Source organism: Saccoglossus kowalevskii, chromosome 7 (genome assembly GCF_978046115.1).
Source record: "Saccoglossus kowalevskii chromosome 7, keSacKowa6.1, whole genome shotgun sequence".
Classification (NCBI taxonomy): domain Eukaryota; kingdom Metazoa; phylum Hemichordata; class Enteropneusta; family Harrimaniidae; genus Saccoglossus; species Saccoglossus kowalevskii.
Window position 1 is genome coordinate 26635429 of NC_140647.1, and position 22842 is coordinate 26658270.

The 22842-nt window shown below is 37.9% G+C and overlaps 2 protein-coding genes across 2 annotated transcripts; one reads left to right on the forward strand and one right to left on the reverse strand.

Annotated features, from left to right (window-relative positions):
• Positions 1-743: 743 nt before the first annotated feature.
• Positions 744-8385, reverse strand: LOC100370003 (uncharacterized). The gene is made up of 4 exons (XM_002731335.3): positions 8270-8385; positions 2613-4130; positions 1934-2087; positions 744-1199 (listed from the first exon to the last, which is right to left on the reverse strand). Exons 2-4 carry the CDS (start codon positions 4118-4120, stop codon positions 744-746), a joined length of 2118 nt encoding a protein of 705 aa, XP_002731381.2. The 5' UTR covers positions 4121-4130; positions 8270-8385.
• An 8547-nt stretch (positions 8386-16932) lies between these two features.
• On the forward strand, positions 16933-19305 carry LOC144359842 (uncharacterized). The gene has a single exon (XM_078012781.1). It carries the CDS (start codon positions 16933-16935, stop codon positions 19303-19305), a length of 2373 nt encoding a protein of 790 aa, XP_077868907.1.
• Positions 19306-22842: the final 3537 nt, after the last annotated feature.

Sequence of the window (22842 nt, forward strand, 5' to 3'; positions counted from 1 at the left end):
AGGTGTATCTCACTGTGCTGGGCACCTCAACGTGTATCTCATTGTACTGGGTACCTCAACGTGTATCTCACTGTGCTGGGTACCTCAACGTGTATCTCACTGTGCTGGGTACCTCAACGTGTATCTTATTGTACTGGGTACCTCAACGTGTATCTCATTGTACTGGGTACCTCGACGTGTGTCTCATTGTATTGGGTACCTCGAGGTGTATCTCATTGTACTGGGTACCTCAAGGTGTATCTCATTGTACCGGCTAAGATTATGTCACGGGTTACTCGGCAACACCAGGATTCTGAAAGATCACTGAAAGCTACTCTGAAATGTACTCATCCATAAAAACGTTTAATTACAAAACACGCTGATAGACCTTTGTTGTATACGTGGTGATACCAACTCATAATACTTAGTAGAGAGCAATATACAAGTCAGCAAATATTATATATTAATTAAAATAGAGCCAACCCCGTGGAAAATATGTACGGAAAGATTGTTTCTGTACACTTCTAACTGTGGTTTAAAAAACAAAAAACAAAATTAAAAACAGCTAAAAATGACTCAGTTTAACGTGACAATGCCATGTGAGTTGAACGCTCGTTGTTGTGTTTGACTGAAATCCATTTGCGTGGTCCTGGCAATGGATGAGAAATATTACAACGGCCCCAATTAAACGTGTTCGATTACACAGAATGGCTGTTTGTCAAATTGTTGATATATTGTATATAGTATGTGCACAATGCTCATTTCTAATCATATCCAGATAATGTAACCATTGGCAACTCGATGATTTTGTGCAGTAAGGATTTCTTGTCTTGGCAGCTGATTTCACGACATGGACTCGTCATAATCGGTAGAAGAGCGACGGAGAAGGCTAATGCTACTACATTGGCAGCGTCGGACAAATCGGGGCATTTGATTCGTAGCTTTCCATGTTCAAGGTCAAGAGTTAGTACGTTAGCTAATCTAAACACATGCCCACTCCTCTCCAACAGTGTTCTTTTTCTCTCCATCTTTTTCGACAATCCAAAGAAGAGAAACATCGGCTTCATATTACCATGGTGACCATCGTGGCCCTTCCCACCACTCGATGTCCATTTCCCGCGGCAGATGCCCCAGTCACTTCGGGAACCCCTGATCATCATGGCGCGTTCATTTTCCCCTGTCTCTAGCGTACATCGCTCTTCCACTTCTGTGTCCAATACCTGGTGTAAGCAAAGACACAGATGTCAAGACACATCGTTAAACATAAACAACATACATTGTAAGTTTTAACACAGTCGACACACCTATCACCCTATTCGCAGTGCAGAATGTTGAATAATTGTCGAATAAGTTAATAACGATTTGAACATTGTACAACAGTAGCGTGAATACGTGGATGTGAGCTACATTTTACGCTGATGGCTGTGCGAAAGTGATTCATTTTTTTTGACGAAAGCGTCACTCAAAGTTCAGTCAAATTACGTGAAAACAAGTATGCAAATGTATGCAAATGAGGCCAACAATCTATCAAATGTGTCTTTTGCAACAAATCTGACAACACGTTTTGTTGTGTTCTGTTCATTTTGTTTGGTAACAACCTTTACTAAGGCAATTTATTTTGCGTCTTGATATTTTTCAATCACAAATGGCATTTCTTGTCAGTGTACGTTAAGCGACGTTTATAAACTATTTTATTATAGTGCGTTAAAACAATGAGAATTGGATATTTTTAACATACATTGTAGCGTTGATTTGCACATTTTGGAATATTTGATGAACTTTTTTTGCGAGCCTCCATTCTTACTTTTGATTTCAATGTCACGTCAAACAAAGAATTACTTTTGCACAACTGAAAGTGGTTCAAGTAAAATTATTGGTGAGATCACGCGAGAAACTTGATATGTCGTATTAACATAACATGAAATATTGCAGTGTTGTCTGTCACTTGATTCACCTGTTTATAACTCGGAAGCACGTGTGGATCAATAGTTTCGGAAAGTGCCACCATATAACCATCGTGGTCCAGGATCTCGATTCTAGCAGCATCGTACGTCGTCTTGTGAAAGACGCGTACGGTGAACACACGCTGGTGAAGTTGGTTGATAACGCTACAATGGAAAAAAATGTTATACATGCGTTACTTTTTTAATGAACACAATTTCAATATTTCGTTTATTTGCTCCACGCTTATCAACAACATATAAACTCAATATTTACATTGTCTATTATTCATGATTGTCAATTTTTACTGGACTGTTTTGGATGTGCTACTTGTATCATATTTCAATTTCTTGAAGTTGATCACGCAATCCCAATCGGCAAACTTGTCAGCGGCCATAACCTCCACAAAAAAAATATCGTATGTGTATGTAAGACCGCTAGTTGGAAGCCATTATATATATTAAATATTTTAAGACCTGCAAAATATATAATCAACAGGTGTCCCCCGCGTGTGGTACAATGTAAATAGTCTCTCGTCTCGCAACGCTAATAACATCGAAATGATGCGAGTATTGAGCAAAGGAATTACTAGTATACTGAATAGTGTGTTTATGCGCTTATTACGTAACGGTGGATGCAAAGATGGGAATTATACATGCATAAATTATACGTAACTTTAGTGGCTTACTCACGCGTGAACTGCTGCTTTAGTGCCTCCATCAGACATTTGTCTCATTTGAAAGGACGATGGACTAACAGCATTAAGGTCAGTCCTTGAGCTGGCCCTCACTGACTGTCGTCTCGGGTCGTCCTTGCCACCGAATCCGTACATACTCTCAGCCTCGCTCATAGAAAAAGCTCCTGATCTCACTTTCATTTTGGTGAGCCCTATATCCGGCAGAATCCGAAATGCCAAATCTAGCTTGATTCCTGAATGTCGCGACTTGTGGTCCATGAGCATGGCTGTGTGTTCGATGAGATGGCTGTTCGAAGTTTTATCCATGAACGTGGTAACGGGGACAATCATCATGCCAATAGTCTCGCTTCCTAAGAGTTTTATCATCTTTAACTTGAACTGTAACATTGGATTTTTACTCTCCCGAAAAGCAAACATTGTCAAATCATCGTGTGTTTTGTTTTCCCATTCAATTACCAATCCTCGTCTGCGGAATCGTTTACCCGATAGTTTGCTGTCGTCAAGAAATCGCATACTCAATATGAAGTCGTCGGCTAAAGGGGGCGCCCTGAGTGATAATTTCTCAATAACTAAGATAAAGTAGTCCGTTTTAAAAGAAGAGACATCGTACTGCTGTATGTCTGTTGGTGGGTCGCCTCGATATGACGTACCCCGGCAGTTATACTCTCCCCCGTACGTGTTTTGCCACAGAGACGATGTACATTCCAACGCTTCCTTAAACCGGTCCGTGATTTGACGCATAAATTGCTTGTCGTCGTGTGGCAGTACCTTGCCAAGCAACGCGGTAGTATCGTCTCTGTACATATGAGGGTGCAAAAGGTGTACGTGCCAAATTAGGGCGATGTCAAAACATGGCACCAGCGTTTCTCCGGGGTTACGAACGTTTAGAAATAGAAACCGCCTGTACCGGACGGATGCCCACTCGAGGAACTTCAAGCTTCGGTAATGCGGCAGGCTGACTTGATAGTTAAACACCCTCTGACGTTCAAGGGCTGATCGTAAATCATAAAATATCCGCGAAACGAACGGAGTCTGATATGGCGAGTTGATATCTCGCAAAGTTTGCTCGTCCTCGAAATCCACTTCAAAGTTCTCATCTGGATACAAATCATCCCACAAATCTCGTGCCCTCTGCTTCGATGCGACCCTTTCCTCTTTCGACATGACGCGGTGATCAAGCACCCTGCTGACTACGGTTATGCAATCTTTGGTGTATTCCTGAGGGGCTAACATATGCGCGTGCCATACCCATTCTATATCGATCGGCGCCGCGAGAGGCTCGGCTTTAAACCCCTGTGATGCGAGCAGTGGTAACCAAAACATTTCATATCGCTTGATTGCATACGTGATGAACTTTGGGTTTTCTAAGAAGCGATTCTGGCTGATTTCTTCCAGAAAATTCAGATGCGTTAGTGTAGCTTCTAGTAGCTTGATATTAAAATCAATATTATCTGCTCTTCTTCTTGCGGCCTCTTTTTTTGTCATTACTCTGGAGCTCGCCATTTTACCACTCCTGGAATGAAATTGAAATGATATTTTTTCAACGCTATACCAATTTATACATATAGTATTTCATTCAACGGAACTTCGCCATTTTCTTCAAGTTCAGATATTGTTAAAGCCGAATTATGGGGACCAGGATATAATATATAAACAAACTTAATAACGGCAAGTAAAACCAAACAATATTCACAAATAAACAATAATAACAATAAAAAAATAGAAATAAAAAAATATGAAAAAATTGGAGTCTATAATCAGATTGGCACGGGAAGAAACTACGGATCGCGAAGGCGGGACATTGCCATATAAATCATTATCGGATAATTATCGTCAAACAAAATCTAATAAAAAAATTTCGCCGATATTATCGACAATAATATTTAATATAATTTTTTTGTTTTTATCCGATATCATTGTTTAATTTGTCTAAGATTTTTGCCACTTTTTTTTTCTAAAATCTAAATCTAAGTCTAACAGTTGTTCACAGTTAGACTCATTATCCATTTCAGCCAATATTATCGATAATATTATTTAATATCATTTTTTTATCCGATATCATTGTCTAAGTTTGTCTATGTTTTTTGCCACGTTAGACTCATTATCCATTTTCATCCGATATTATCGTCTAATTTAGACATCCCATTCAACTACTGCATCGACTTTAGCTACGTTGATTTCTTCGATGTTTTCGATAATAAATCCCAATAGTTGCCCAGACAAAGATGTATAGATCAGATAATACTAGATGATAATATCGATATAATATCGATATCATCAATAATATCAGAGAATGGGTGTCTAAATTAGACAGTATTGGACAATAATGTCGGAGAAAAACGAACATACCCAATAGTTTCCCAAACAGAAACAGTATTACGATAATAACATTAAAAAGTGCAATGTCGCTCCTTCCCCCTCTGGGTGTTCTTGCGTTGATTGTCATATCGGAAATGGCACACAGAAATGAAAAGTTGTGAAATTAATAGAAAATCTTTCAAATGGGCATTGAATACAATGATGTTTTAGGCGCTTATCCCAAGCCATGGACGAGCTGAGCGCTCGCGCACACTTCGTTAGGCCCGTACGAAGAGCTAGACAGGGTCTTAAAAACTAAGCTAGTATTAAGCCGTTACTCACGTTTTCTTGGCACAGGCTAAGAACCTGCATGTGAACGCAACTATTGGTGTTTGATTGGGTAACAGAGAATCTGTTTTTTTTTCCTACCAGACGGGAAATTGATACATGTTTGGAGTTCTTTTGAGAGATCATTTGTTTTCGTTACTGCCGTTCAATTGCTATTAACGAAGTTTTCATTATGTTTTCATTTATTTTTTTTATATTCTAGTGCATTTATTTATATGTCAATATTTTATATGACTCAACAATAATATATGTAATAAAGTAAATAAATTATCATTTTTACAAATAATCATCTATCACAACAATTTTTTTTTATTGTTGCATTTCCACGCTTAAGTTATTTCTAATCAATACAAGTGAAATGACATATTATACTTTAATACTTACCATGGCAGTAACATTATATTTTAGAAAAAGTACTAAACTTAATAAAGTTAAAATAAATAAATAGGTAACAACAACTATTTTATAAACACACTAGAAACACTGAGTAAGTTATATATAAATACATAATTACTGAAAAGACAGAAAATACCTTTTCAAATAATTGTTTCATATAGCTTGTATACAATCCATTCATCGTCCGCACAGTTTCGCTAAAGCCGGCTGGCGAAGATACAATTGTCATTTTTGGTAAATAATTTAATATTACATATAGAACATAGTTTTTCTTTTACTATAACATAATTATTTACATATTATGTCTCGCTCTTCGTTAGTATGAATAAATACTGAAACTTTCTATTTACTTCCGGGTCACATTCAATTGAAAGCGACCCGGGTTCATTTTCCATTTCCGCTAAATAAGCTTAAACTGCAAATTACTCACTTTGTACCGTTTTCACAAGTTAATATTTATTTAGAAATCATTTTATGAGTCGGTAAATACCGTCGCTATCATGCATTGCGCTATGAAAAGACATTACTTTAATTGGTCCGATGGGTTGCATGAAATCACCACAAATTTATAAGCAATAATTTAGGATTAGGGAAAAGAAAATTTCTCATCTGCCTTTAGAAATTCAGAAATGCGAAACTGACCGATTTATAGTACATGTACGAGTGCTTTTATAGTATTTTTTTTTTTCGCTGGCCTGTGTGTTTTCTTTAAAGCCGTTCAAAGACCAATACAATATTTATATTATAAAATTATTTACAAGATTGATCTGTACCTAAAATGGTTTAATCATACAAAATGTGACATTTAAATTAATACACAAACGCAACCCACATACACATTCCAGGTCACTCAACACTCCATACACGCACACATTATGAGTAAATACATTCTTGTACAGATAATAGTGGTACGTGTTGTAAACCTTGATCTTAAGCGATAACAACATTGACAGTCATTCCGTGTTTACTGCACATGTTATGTCATTGCATTAATTGAAGAAAAAAAATGACTATTTTTAAAGATAAATTATACAGTCCTCCCATCAGCTAACAATTAGCTACGATTGTATTGAAGTCTGGTTGGTTATCTGACTGACTGGTTGTTTTTCTATCTGTCTACAAACACACCACAATGTTATTTCAAGATTTAAAAGATGGTACTTCAATGACACCAGTCTTGATATGCATTTATTGGACAGGATGCGTTTTTGATACATGAGGGATCAAAGTTCGAAACAGAAGATCAGTGATTGGGTTGAGGTGCATCCGTGACCGAGGTCATGCATGGCTTGCACCAACTGTGTCCAAACTCCTCATGGTCAACAAGAGTCCATACACCTTGACTCATGTCCGGTCGCAAGATAATACTTGTGTATGGGTCGTTTGTTGGTTCCTGTTTGCGTAATTTGGCATTACGTGAACGAAATTTCAACTTATTATCATAACTGTGTTCTAAAATCATTGCTGTAATAGTCAGAGTCACTTATATCGAATTTAAGGCTATGTAGTGATCTATTAACGTGTGAAGAACGATTAGATAGGAGCTTTTTACAACAGCTAGACTGGCTTGCATTGTTAGGGTCCTCTAAAAAAAACATGTGCTAAGTTCTTGGTAATCCACATTCAAACTAATCGCCGGGTTTTGAATTGAAGTATTAACGAAAACATACCAGTGTAGGTGTCGCTGTAGTCCACCTCACATTCATCAATATCCGTGCAGTATATGTTAAAAATCGTGTAATAAAATATAATGCACAGAAAATTCCAGGTACTGAAACAAACTAAGTATTTCCAAGGAAAAATCTTAATTATAGGAAAAAAAACTTCAGTAAAATAAGTGTGCCAGAATTTGAAAAGCTGACCAATGAATGTAAACAAGTTTACTTATTAAGTGTTAACAACATTTATCTTAACTTAGCTTTTCTAAATCCAGTTTATTTAATTCATAATGAAAAAAGTTGATATATTTTTCAACTTGAGTGTAAATACCATACTGCTGTACGTTGAGTAAATAAATAAATACATTAATTAATTAAATTAAATAATATACATTTCATAGATTTAAAATAGTAAAATGAAAGTCGCACTTAGCGGAAACCACAACCTTTTTGTCTAATCTGAGTTCGTCGATATATTGACTGAAAAGTTATTACAACTTGAAGCTTCCCTCCAATTCTGGTTTAATCGCTATATGTTGTCCTTACGATAGTTTGTTGATTTCGAGTATTGATACCGTGTGGTGTATTGAACGGACTCACTGACCTTTACACACGTGATAATCTAATATGAGCGTCTTTCCACTATTTCATAAACAATTTTGAACTACATTTTAAAAAATATTCAGGCACCTTTTAAATAACAAATCGGGCAATTGATAAAATTGAGATATAATGCATAATCGTGGCAACTTTATAATATGTCACTGGCGGGTCGTTGGTTTACGTCTGAAATAACCGACAGCTGAAACATGCTTTGCCAATACTAGGCAAAATGCCATTTCTAACCAACAGATAAAAATTTTACGGAGTTAAAACCATGTAAAACAGTCGTTACATTACTTGCTTGTCCCAGATATATTAAATATCATTAATGCCACATATTAAAACTTACCAGGCAAAGAAATGGAGCAAAACTATCAGACGAGTTCACCAATCAAAACGGGTTACCTCAGAAAATCAAGATGGACGTTTCGTTCTGATCAAAGTACAGTTCCCAGTGCCATGCCCAGTATGCATAACATCGAACACGAACACTGTACCGCGTTTACCGTCAATAATTAACTAGGAATAGTCCACCCACACCAGTGTACTATACCATTACCAACGAAACAATTTATACAGGGTCTCTCCACGCCAGCAAAGACGATACATTATCAACGATACAATCTATGACCCCCACCACAATCTACGCTGGTATAGATAATTTTTATTTAACTGCAACCAACAGAAAAAAGAAACCACTAATAAGGTTGAATACAATTTTACATATAAAGTCCAAATACAATGACAATTTAACATAAAAAGAAATTAATTACAATGCCCAGAAAAGTCAATAAATACTAAAATGTTGAACACTACTATCTGAAATATACCATAACAAAAGGTATAGTCTATGTAGGGTCCATCTATACCTGTATATACCATTACCAAAGGTATAATCTATGTAGGGTCCATCTATACCTGTATATACCATTACCAAAGGTATAATCTATGTAGGGTCCATCTATACCTGTATAGACCATTACCAAAGGTATAATCTATGTAGGGTCCATCTATACCTGTATAGGCCATTACCAAAGATATAATCTATGTAGGGTCCATATATACCTGTATAGACCATTACCAAAGGTATAATCTATGTAGGGTACATCTTTACCTGTATAGACCATTACCAAAGATATAATCTATGTAGGGTCCATATATACCTGTATATACCATTACCAAAGGTATAATCTATGTAGGGTCCATCTTTACCTGTATATACCATAACCAAAGGTATAATCTATGTAGGATCCATCTATACCTGTATAGACCATTACCAAAGGTATAATCTATGTAGGGTCCATCTTTACCTGTATATACCATAACCAAAGGTATAATCTATGTAGGGCCCATCTATACTTGTATATACCATAACCAAAGGTATAATCTATGTAGGGTCCATCTATACCTGTATATACCATTACCAAAGGTATAATCTATGTAGGGTCCATCTATACCTGTATAGACCATTACCAAAGATATAATCTATGTAGGGTCCATATATACCTGTATAGACCATTACCAAAGGTATAATCTATGTAGGGTCCATCTTTACCTGTATATACCATAACCAAAGGTATAATCTATGTAGGGTCCATCTATACCTGTATAGACCATTACCAAAGGTATAATCTATGTAGGGTCCATCTTTACCTGTATATACCATAACCAAAGGTATAATCTATGTAGGGTCCATCTATACCTGTATAGACCATAACCAAAGGTATAATCTATGTAGGGTCCATCTATACCTGTATAGACCATTACCAAAGGTATAATCTATGTAGGGTCCATCTATACCTGTATAGACAATTACCAAAGGTATAATCTATGTAGGGTCCATCTATACCTGTATATACCATTACCAAAGGTATAATCTATGTAGAGTCCATCTATACCTGTATAGACCATTACCAATGGTATAATCTATGTAGGGTCCATCTATACCTGTATAGACCATTACCAAAGGTATAATCTATGTAGGGTCCATCTATACCTGTATAGACCATTACCAAAGGTATAATCTATGTAGGGTCCATCTATATCTGTATATACCATAACCAACGGTATAATCTATGTAGGGTCCATCTATACCTGTATAGACCATTACCAAAGGTATAACGTATGTAGGGTCCATCTATACCTGTATATACCATTAGCAAAGGTATAATCTATGTAGGGTCCATCTATACCTGTATATACCATAACCAAAGGTATAATCTATGTAGGGTCCATCTATACCTGTATATACCATAACCAAAGATATAATCTATGTAGGGTCCATCTATACCTGTATAGACCATTACCAAAGGTATAACGTATGTAGGGTCCATCTATACCTGTATATACCATAACCAAAGGTATAATATATGTAGGGTCCATCTATACCTGTATAGACCATTACCAAAGATATAATCTATGTAGGGTCCATATATACCTGTATAGACCATTACCAAAGATATAATCTGTGTAGGGTTCATCTATACCTGTATATACCACTACCAAAGGTATAATCTATATAGGGTTCATCTATACCTGTATAGACCATAACCAAAGGTATAATCTATGTAGGGTCCATCTATACCTGTATATACCATTACCAAAGGTATAATCTATGTAGGGTCCATCTATACCTGTATAGACCAAAGGTATAATCTATGTAGGGTCCATCTATACCTGTATATACCATTACCAAAGGTATAATCTATGTAGGGTCCATCTATACCTGTATAGACCATTACCAAAGTTATAATCTATGTAGGGTCCATATATACCTGTATAGACCATTACCAAAGATATAATCTATGTAGGGTTCATCTATACCTGTATATACCATTACCAAAGGTATAATCTATATAGGGTTCATCTATACCTGTATAGACCATAACCAAAGGTATATTCTATGTAGGGTCCATCTATACCTGTATATACCATTACCAAAGGTATAATCTATGTAGGGTCCATCTATACCTGTATAGACCATTACCAAATGTATAATCTATGTAGGGTCCATCTATACCTGTATATACCATTACCAAAGGTATAATCTATGTAGGGTTCATCTATACCTGTATAGGCCATAACCAAAGGTATAATCTATGTAGGGTTCATCTATACCTGTATAGGCCATAACCAAAGGTATAATCTAGGTAGGGTCCATCCACATCTGTATTGACCATTACCCGCGATAGTGTCACCGGTATATACCAAATATGGACGATACAATCTACCCGCGGAACACGCAAGAATGATTCAGTACATAAACTATGGTACAAACATATATTGAGTTGCAGGTCTGCTTATCCTAAGCGACCGTAAGATATGAGATCATGATCTCATTATATTAACAATTCCAGTGTGCTATTTCATATGATCTTTGTATACTTTTGGGTCATTTAGATTAATGTTTAGGTATGCATAGTTATATTGTTATTGTTATTCGACAACACCGTTGATTCTTCTGAAGCAAGTGAGTGAATTGTCAACGCCAAGACTCCTGTACATAAAATGTAACATCAGACCAGTGCGCATTATCATAAAGGGACCATAATTACGTTGTAGCATGGCTCGGCGTATCATGCATTTTTAATAAGATCACGAGAACTGGGGGAAAAAAAGAGTGCCACAAGCAGCTGGTTCTTGTGATGTCATGCATGCATTCCACACACTGTAGTAGTATACAAAACGTTTACAGTTCGTGTTTCATTGTCGCTGTTGACAACCAACACGAGCACGTCTCGCTAACACGTGTGTAATACAGGTAAGTGCTAACAAAGAAAATGTATTTTTGTATTTGGTGACAGTTCTCTGACATCATTTTAATTGTATCCGGTAAAATGATCAGATTATGTTGATTATATCGCTAGAATACTTGTTGATATCATTGTAACGAATATAAAGCTCCAATCATCGCGGTCAGAAAATAATAAAATCGAATAACAAGGAGTATTATTAACAAAATATTTAAGATAACAACAACAACAACAACCTCGTATGTTTTATGTTTTACGAGGTACATTCACGATGTGCATGTAGCCACGTAGGTAACACGTCAGCAAAACGATAAAATAATACGTTCGTATATGTGCCTACACTGTCTAAATCAGGTGGAGTATACATTTATTATACCACACTGCCTAGAACGAGTAATATAAATATAATTTAATATACCACGCTATAGCAGCACTGACTAGAACTAGTAGGGTATATATTAATCATACAACACTGATTAAATAAACTTGTAGGGCATATATTTGTTATACAACACTGACTAGAACTAGTATTATACAACACTGACTAAACTAGTAGGGCATATATTTATTATACAACACTGACTAGAACTAGTAGAGTATATATTTATTATACAACACTGACTAGAACTAGTAGGGCATATATTTATTATACAACACTGACTTGAACTAGTAGGGTATATATTTCTTATACAACACTGACTAAACTAGTAGGGCATATATTTCTTATACAACACTGACTTGAACTAGTATGGTATATATTTATTATACAACACTGACTTGAACTAGTATGGTAAATATGTATTATACAACACTGACTAAACTTGTAGGGCATATATTTGTTATACAACACTGACTAGAACTAGTATTATACAACACTGACTAAACTTGTAGGGCATATATTTGTTATACAACACTGACTGGAACTAGTAGGGTATATATTTACCACACTTACGAGAATACGAACGTTTATATCAAGTAGGGCTTTCCGGAATCTCATCTAAAACTTAATTACTATCTGTTATTGTCCTTGTAATTAAAAGATCCCTTGATATTGAATTCGCTAAATCGTGATTTTTGAAATCACGCAGCTACTTAACGCGAGATTGATTTGTTACGCGTTATCACGTGGTATCAATGGACTGAACGCTAGCGACAACCAATCACAATCAGTATAACTGGTAACTAATTTAGTTTGACAGTCGTGTTGCGATTAGGAAGCGCTGTTTCCGGCACTCTGGTGAAATCGCTACTCCCATTTTAAATAAACGTCATTTGCGGCAACAGGATAATTACATTTGTAAATGATTTCATATTGTAAGCCAAAGTATAATTGTTTTTATATTTCAATTGATAATATATATGCCAGATATTATTAATAATATAGCCCGTTCCCGCAATCTCATGACCCCGGCATATTCGCCTGGTGCTTGCAGCCAAAGGAACATCATGAAACCAGATTTTTATTTGGTAAGTTGTCGTCGAGACTTGAGGTATTTTAAAATGTTCATGTCTGTCTTTCAATTCTCCGCTAACGACAAACCATAATCTGTAAAATAATTTATTCATGTAAATATTTTAAAGCACTCGTATGGATCGCTTGAATCATACATTATCGGTGGCTGCTTGGCGGAAATTGGCTAAAATGAAACAGTCTTGTCATTTCCTGCAGATATATTAAATTATTGATATTAAATGGCGTACACAAGACGTTGTTTTGGGAAAATATACCTCTTGAATTGTATAAACTCAGTATTAACTTATCTAGTGCTGACATCCGACTCAGACCTTTATTACTAACATATATATTCTATATCGAATAGACGTGTTTTACAAGAAGGTATTGCCCCCTAAAAACATGGTAGTAATCATCGTTATGACGGAATATAATTCATGATAAGGCTTCGTTCAAGTCATTTCTATCATTAAGTCACTAATTGGCTCAAGGTTTGCACGATAATAAGGAAAAAAACTGTCCACGAAAAAAATTAAGGGATACAAAAGTCTAGAATTTATCACTTTCACAATGATTCTTTTATGGTCTTATTGAAATGAAAATAAATTCAAAAAAGTTAGGCCGCATGGATTGCTTTAAATTGCTTTAAAATGAATAAATGAAAGAAGCGCTCACTTGGCCGTTTCCCTGCGGGCGCTACAGCATACTGTGACGTCATTTCTGAACCACACTTTAGTCACTCTATTCGTGTATAAGTACTATTCTGAACCGCCGTGAATACAAAATACTATGGTACGCTTCTGTGTAGTTGACTGCAACAATGACTCAAGAGAAAACTCGAGAAGGCTTAGATGCTAGTCAATTACCAGTGGCAAAGACCTGGGAGGCAGATGGTTAAATAAAATTGGCAAATGAAATAATTTCACATTATCTCACACGTAATTATGCAACCGACGCGTAAATACAGTAGCATCGTATAAACTTACAATCGACTGTAAAAGCAAATAAACAAAAATTGCAATGTTAAATATATATATTACATCACCCCCCCCCATAAAGCGCCAATAGTCCATACGGCGTCTTACTCTTCGTTGAATTACTAGTATGTTGTTTTCTCTGCCAGAACTGCTTTTGTGAACACACTGAATTCGCCGCACTTCTATCATGAAATATAGTGGGAGTTCCAAGTATCAGCCATGGTTCTGTGTACGTTATTTTACAATATTTTCAACGCAGGTGTATTGGGCTCAGATTATAAACCATACGCATTCTTTCACACATCTTTGATTGGTAAAACAATGCTGTTTGATTGTTGTCTTGGGTGTCTTGTGGTCTGACAACTAATTTATTAGAAGTACTAGTACTCTCAATAAAGAATATGAATGCAAGTTCTTTTCGTTTTAATTTGTCACCTCTGTGTTTTCTATTTATTAAGCAACATATCGATATACAACGAATAAACAAGTGAAAGAAATAGAAATACTGGTTACAAAAGTATAAGATGTTCAATACTGAAAAGCGTTGTCATTAAAATTAAAGCAGATGTAGACAGATTTGTCTGGCACCTTGTCATTGTTTCAATTATTTCCGTATATTACAGTGGGGGCGGCTGAACATTCAGGAAATAACGTTTCCGAGGGTCTTGATTTCAGATCTCGCCCCCGGCCCTCATGCAAAATTTCGTGCCACCGCCTCATATAATCTAGAAAACAGTGACTACCATTCCTGTATTACAAAGCAGCATTTTATTGTGCTTGTAGTGTAGTGTAGTGTAGTGTAGTGTAGTGTAGTGTAGTGTAGTGTAGTGTAGTGTAGTGTAGTGTAGTGTAGTGTAGTGTAGTGTAGTGTAGTGTAGTGTAGTGTAGTGTAGTGTAACGTATACATGTAATAGCAATGTACATCATGGCATATCTCTTCTCGCTATTCTTAAAAAATAATACGATAGTTTTTTGTTGTTTTTTTTCACCGCAACACAAAGTACTAGAAGTACGCGAGTTAGATCAGATTTTAGCACATCTTGGGTGCGAACAGATTCATTTCACACATCGCCACGTACATGACAATTGGTTAATTCTCTCGTCGTCCATTCTCAGGTCGACTGAATTACCTGAATAATGATGTATTTCGTAAAAAAGAAATAATAATAATTAGACGGCAATGCAATTGAGTAACTGTAGACGTTCACTAATTGACTTAATTATTGTTTGCAAATGATCTGGCCTATCCAGAATGGAGGCAACATGTACGGAATGATAATCGTGACTGATAACAGCCATGAAACGAAATGCGGTCATGACAGGATTCAGACCACAAAAAAATCTAATCCCGATATTTCTTGGCAATAAATGCACTCCAGTACAGTTGGCATCAGCTGGACATTGACACAAACACCATTCTCTGCATTTCAGTCTGTCCACATCAACACTGGCTTCCGATTCATCACCAGAACGTTCACTTATTCCGTCAAACATTCTCTGCCATCACCTTCACAGTACGTTGGCTCAAACTGGCATGGCTTTGTAACTGTTATACCATACATACAATGTATCAAATTCCGTTTTATTTTCATTTTCATATTTACTAACGCTGGAGTTTTCCATCGAAACAAGCGCTTTGTGGAGACCAGATCCTGTCCCGGGATACAGTCAGCGTATATGTGTGATAACGCAACTGTTCAGTAATGACGTCACAGTTTAGCCCTCTACGGCCAAATCTCGCCATTGAGAGCAGCGGTTTGCCATCAACTTAATAACCAATTTTCAAACACGTGTTATAAGGCAATAAAATATACATATGACCTAATTTTTAATTATAATTTATCCAGAGGCATCAGAGAGCATGAATATAACATAACATTCTGGAGTTTTGTCCCCCTTTAACATGTATGAAGTTGTAACCAAGCCCTTTGTGGAGTCTTTAAAGTGCCGTTCAAAATAATTGACATGAAGAACCGGAACTCGAATGCATGCTGGGATTTTGCATCTGTATTTGTGTAACAGAAACAGATGGCTTAGAATAAATATATGAGATTCGATAAAATAGCCACTTTTTTATACTTTATAATACAGTAATTTTCAAGTTAAAACAGTCCTTAACGATGTACGATGCCAACTCCCATAAACATTACGGTGTGTACAATTGTTGTTATGACTTTTGAGTCCGTCGGTTTATTCGACTCTACGATGTAGTCCGAATACCAATAAATGGATTGGTGCTTAAAGCGCGGTGGTCGTCGCGCAGCGCGTGTTGGAATTTCATGTAAATAAACAATGTATTTTACACGCGTTGTATACGTCGCTATGAATCCCACATCGAACAGGACGCGGCACGACGACTGTCGCCCTTCAATGGCTCTACTTTGATATTGACACAGCTCAACATTTTCATAACACCAATCGAAATATACTGAAGGGTCATAGCAGATGTTGCCTTGTCGGCAGGGTCCGAACCGTTGAGTTCGAGTGTGTCGGTGCGAAGACACTGAGCGTGTTGTATAATTACTCCTCCAATGTTACAATTCTCTATATGTTTTTTTTTTTTATTTCCAGGCATCGTCACGTGTAATACTACTTCTAGATGCACGAACAAATCATCATTAACGTTAACTGGTCTCTCGAATCGATATGTTCTACATCAGGTACGAGTTACTGCTGAACCACTGAAAATGTGTGGTGTTGCAGCGGAAGACGGTGTCCGGAATTTTGCCACAACAATAACATAGCACGAGAGAGTAAAGTGAGATTTAATATAAAATGACATCCGCCATTTGCATTAGAAATAGAATTATATTCCGCTAATGTTTCCGGTATGGACACTGGCTTTGTTTCTGGGGGGCAGAATGGGGTGTCCAGCGACAAGCCAGGCGAGCAACAGCAAGAACAACCCAGTCTGCGGGTACAGAAATTAGAGGTACCGAGGCAAACACAGCAGCGAGAGGACAGAGGAAGAAGTCCCAACAGATCGGGAAACATGGGGAAGAAAAAGCTAGAGCCTGAGAATGACTCTTTGATAGATTTTGTGGTACGAGCAAATTTGCCAGTGGATAGAAGTTCGGTTGATGGACAGGATAAAGAACTTCGGTATGAGGATGCACCAGTTGTGCATTATATTGACCCTACTATGAGCACGTATGAGCGAGAACTGATACATATCAGTCGCATGACATTAAATCACCGACCAAACGACCCACCCACATGGAAAAAGCTCGCGGAGAGAGTGATTAGCGTACGTAATCTTGCAAAATTACCCCAAGGGTCCGCAGGAGACCGCATGTCATCGGCGTACGCACCACTCCCCAAATCTGCAAACATGAATCGACGCACGGTTGCCTGGGTAACAGATCCTCATGACTTGGAGCAAGAGCGCGTGAGCAGCGGTAATATTCAACGGATTATCACGGTTCGAGAAATCCCAAATGAATCTGAGCAGCAACCAGTGGTGACAGCAGACAACATAGTTGAGGAAGAAATGGCCAATTTGCCAATTTTTCACGAAAAGATGGCTATCGAAGCCCCGCAGACGAAATTAAATTTTCTTGAAAATGCCAGCAGAGATATTCCCGTGGTTCCTTCCAATTCCCCTGAACTCTCACCACAGCAGTCATTCAATAATGAAAGCAACATCGATAAAAGACATGCAATAAGCGCAGGTGACATCGCATCCCATACAAGTAGCATGGACATCACTGTTGTAACTAGTCGTCCTAATACCTCGGCCAGTCAATGTATACACAAAATGCACAAGAGCCCGAGTGACAGCAATGTGCGATTGGAAGAAACCACTGAGGCATCAAATAGAAAACATCGTAGGCAACGCAGCCTTGATTTTTGCACATTTGAGGAGTCTCACGGTATACGTGGTGTACCCGACCAAACTATCGTTGAACCTGCCCGAGTATTTGATAGAATGATCGAATACAACAGTGGGGGCGGTGATCAAAATAGACTGACTAGGAGTTCCGAAGAGATCTTCACCATAGGAGACACGGACTCGTCTCCCCTGCACGCACTTGCAAATGTTTCTGAATCTTTCCCACCTATAAGTCGGTCTTCAAATATCACCAAAAATGGCGGAATCCAAAATATCAGTCCCATACGCTCAAATAATGTGATTGGATCAGATCCCAGTGTTGGTATTCCGCCGCTTGAATGGGAACAAACGAATGAGCGAAAACACAGACCGTTACTACGGCAACGAAGTCTAGGAGTCATCTCATTATCTCACACCGCTACGTATGATGGGGCACAGATGAAACCTGAAACAGGAGATGGGACAAAAACACATTCATCACGACAAAGTTTAGAATCTCTCAGCTCCCTGCCACCTGTTGAAAGCTATCCTTCACTCGCACAATCTGATAACAGCGGCAGTTCCACGGGACTGCGGACATCTTCTTTAACACATCCAGACGAAAATAGTATTGTTTTTCCACAAATATCGAGTTCAAGTTCTGCTGGAAGCAACCCTAAGAGCTCCGGGGCAATCGTAGCGAGGCGGCCTCCGGGCCGTGCACGGCCTAGGCTCATGAAACAAAAAAGTATGGACTTCTCTCTGTTGTTAGCAGGCAGCAGGCGAATCACACCCCCAGAAACACCGACTCGCGCCGACCTACCCATGTCTCCTGGTAGGGAAAATGATAAGTGCGCATCCAGTTCTATAAACCGACGAGGCAAATTCCGAAGTGATCCAGACATTACATCAATCCGAGAAGGAGACTCAAAACACGAAAGAAAAAGTAGTGTTGAGAGTAATCATTCCGGAGGGGGCGGCACGACTCAACACATAGAATCGACTCTCCGCAGGGTCAATAATCAATTGCGGAAAAACATGTCAACTGATCCCCGCGCTACAACTACTGGTAACCCTCTGTTAGCAAAACGGCGACATAAACTTCTAATGCGAATGAAAAGCTCACCTGTGATCAAGATACCACCGCAGTTATGCGAAAAACCAGAACGAAACTCGGAAACGAAAGGTAAACGCAGTCCCGATAAAAACGCCCTACAGGAACCTTTATGCGAGGTGGACGGCGAGAACTCGCGAGACGCAAGTCCCTCGCGATCTCCAGACGACACCAAATTAGGGAATAAATCGACTCCCAGAAACCCAATACAGAATGTGTCACGTAAGGAAATGGTAGAGAAATGGCTTGAGCAGTGTGAATCAGAACAAACTAATTGAAGACACAATAAGCTTTTGAAGATAATGGATAAATTCTGAGTACCTGTTTTGCGTACAATTAATTAAAAATGTACAAGTATTAACGTTACTTCATCACGCGAAGTTTTGAAAAAAAAAATTGTGTTTACATAACGATCGACAAAAAGTCAATGTGCATCAAATTAAAGTTGTGAAAATCCTCAAATTATCCATGTGGCCTCGTTAATCTGAGGCGGTTCTTGTAACAAGATGGAAGATGACTATTTCCTGACCTAAAATAAACAGTATGTAGCATTTTGATCTTAATTAAGACGTATTTACTCATAAGAGACAATCTGTATTGCAGTTTATTAGATCCGTCCAATTTAAACAAATCGATATTTAAGAAGTGTTTCTCGAATTTAGCTCAAGTATGACAGTTTTGCGGTGGAATTTCGGTCAAAGATGATTTAGATGATGGTACTTTTGGCTACAACGTATTCTGGTTGATATGAAGATATGATATTCTAATATTTTTCCTGGTAATCTCTAAATACCATAGCAACTGAAGTGTATTTTGATGTCGATTTAAATACAGACCAATATAATTAAACTTGTTGGAGCAGGAATCCAGACATTATTGTAAATACTAGTATGGTTTATTTTCTCCGAAATAAAACCCATGTAAATCCAATATGTCAGTATGTTTAATTATATATTATATTTTGTACACATGCACATTCAGTCTACAATTCAAATCAAAATACTGTTCATCAGATGTGTAGTCAGGTTAGGAAATTGCTGGGTCACCCAATGTGTATGGTCACCATGGGGTCATCCTGTGTGTATTCAGGTCATTGTTGGGGGGTTCTGCACTGTAATTGTCAGGGATCATCTTGTGTGTAGTTAGGGTGTGTTGTGGGATCATCCTATGTGCATATTTTGGAGGAGGTCTATCCTGTGTAAAGTTTAGTAATTGTGAAAGATCATCCTGTGTATAGTTAAGTATAGTAAGGGTCCATCTTGTGTGTGGTTAGGTAATTGTGGGTCCATCATGTGTGTAGTTAGGTAATTGTGGGTCCATCATGTGTGTAGTTAGGTAATTATGGGTCCATCTTGTGTGTAGTTAGGTAATTATGGGTCCATCTTGTGTGTAGTTAGGTAATTATGGGTCCAACATGTGTGTAGTTAGGTAATTGTGGGTCCATCTTGTGTGTAGTTAGGTAATTATGGGTCCATCTTGTGTGTAGTTAGGTAATTATGGGTCCATCATGTGTGTAGTTAGGTAATTGTGGGTCCATCTTGTGTGTAGTTAGGTAATTATGGGTCCATCTTGTGTGTAGTTAGGTAATTATGGGTCCATCATGTGTGTAGTTACGTGATTGTGGGGTCATCCTTTGTGCATGTGTTGGGGAAGGTCCACCATGTTTGTAGTTAGGTAATTGTGAGGGGTCATCTTGTGTGTAGTTATGTATATACGAGGGATCATCTAATGTAGTTAGGTAATTGAGGGGTCATCATGTGTGCAGTTAGGTAAGTCTTGTGTGCAGTCAGTTTATTGTATGGGTTGTCTTGTGCAGTCAGGTCATTGTATGGGTTGTCTTGTGCAGTCAAGTCATTTCGAGATTCATTTATGTGCATGTATGTGGGCCAGGGGGTCACCCAATGTGAATAAAAACCATGTGTGTAGTCAGGTCAGGTCAGGTCATGTAATGTGGGGGTCATGCGTGTGTAGTCAGGTCACTGTCTGTGTGCTGAGTTGTCAAATCATTATAGAGGGTCAAGGCATCCTGAAGGCATCCTGAAGGCATCCTGTATGCAGTCAGGTTATTTGGCAGAAGTCATCCTGTATGTAGTCAGGTCATTTGGCAAAAGGCATCTTGTGTGCAGTCAGGTCATTTGGTAGAAGGCATCCTGTGTGCAGTCAGGTCATTTTGCAGAAGGCATCCTATGTGTAGTCAGGTCATTTTGCGGAAGGCATCCTATGTGTAGTCAGGTCATTTGGCGGAAGGCATCCTGTATGTAGTCAGGTCATTTGGCAGAAGGCATCCTGTATGTAGTCAGGTCATTTTGCAGAAGGCATCCTGTGTGCAGTCAGGTCATTTTGCTGAAGGCATCCTGTATGTAGTCAGGTCATTTTGCAGAAGGCATCCTGTATGTAGTCAGGTCATTTGGCAGAAGGCATCCCGTGTGCAGTCAGGTCATTTTGCAGAAGGCATCCTGTATGTAGTCAGGTCATTTTGCAGAAGGCATCCTGTGTGCAGTCAGGTCATTTTGCAGAAGGCATCCTGTGTGCAGTCAGGTCATTTTGCAGAAGGCATTCTGTATGTAGTCAGGTCATTTGGCAGAAGGCATCCTGTATGTAGTCAGGTCATTTGGCAGAAGGAATCCTGTATGTAGTCAGGTCATTTGGCAGAAGGCATTCTGTATGTAGTCAGGTCATTTGTCAGAAGGCATCCTGTATGTAGTCAGGTCATTTGGCAGAAGGAATCCTGTATGTAGTCAGGTCATTTGGCAGAAGGCATCCTGTATGTAGTCAGGTCATTTGGCATAAAACATCCTGTATGTAGTCAGGTCATTTGGGGGAAGGCATTCTGTTTGTAGTCAGGTCATTTGGCAGAAGGCAAAGGGGTCACTTGATGTGTAGTCAAACTGTGTGTTTAAGCACAGTCCCTCCATCCCGGTCTGGAAACGGTTATTGTATTAGGTGTGAACTGGCCTCTTTCACTGGCAAAGGCGCGTTGTGGATATGCGCATAGCATTGTCACGTGATCGGCACACAGTCGGTCATTGTTATGTGTTTTTTTACAACTTAGTTTTTTTATTACAGAATTCAATCTTTTTCACATATTTTTATCATCAGGATATCATATTTTAGCTGGCAAATAGTTTTTTAATTTATCTATTTTACTAGCAGTGACATTTTCGTAACAAATTTCCATACCTTTACCCAGAAATTTTTCATGTTTGACTTTTGTAGTAATTGAAATGAACCTTCTTCATAGCGCAAAATCTATATTTGTCTTCGATTTCGACATTTTATGATTGAAACATATCATTAAAAATTGGTGGGCTGATTTGTTATTTGTCATATCGCATTTTATAGATGTTACATTGGAAAATTTTTATGGATGCTCTTTTCGATCGTAAATGCAAATGGTGACGTTTCGAAATGACAATGTAGGCTATTCAATGTTAAATCATTTATATACAACAATTGAAGCTTTGTTTTATACTGGTGTATCGAATAAAGTCACTGTTGTTTTATAGTTGACTTGAATTGTTATGAACCCCCAAGAATAAGAAATATCACAGGTTTTTCGATCGACCACATTAACATGAATGATGCCATTTTGACAAGATTTGTTTAGCGATGTCAGCATGTTGGTACGCGCTGTTTTTTCCCTATTAAAACGAGAAGATGAACACAATTCCAGATATTAATCTTTGCATGGCAGGAACTGGATGTTTATGAGTTGGTAGGCTGGTTTTGATACATAGCAGGGTTCAAAAACCCAAAATTTCATAGTGCTAATTTTGTTACGTTGTAATTGCCTTAATTTGAGGTCAAAGTGAAGT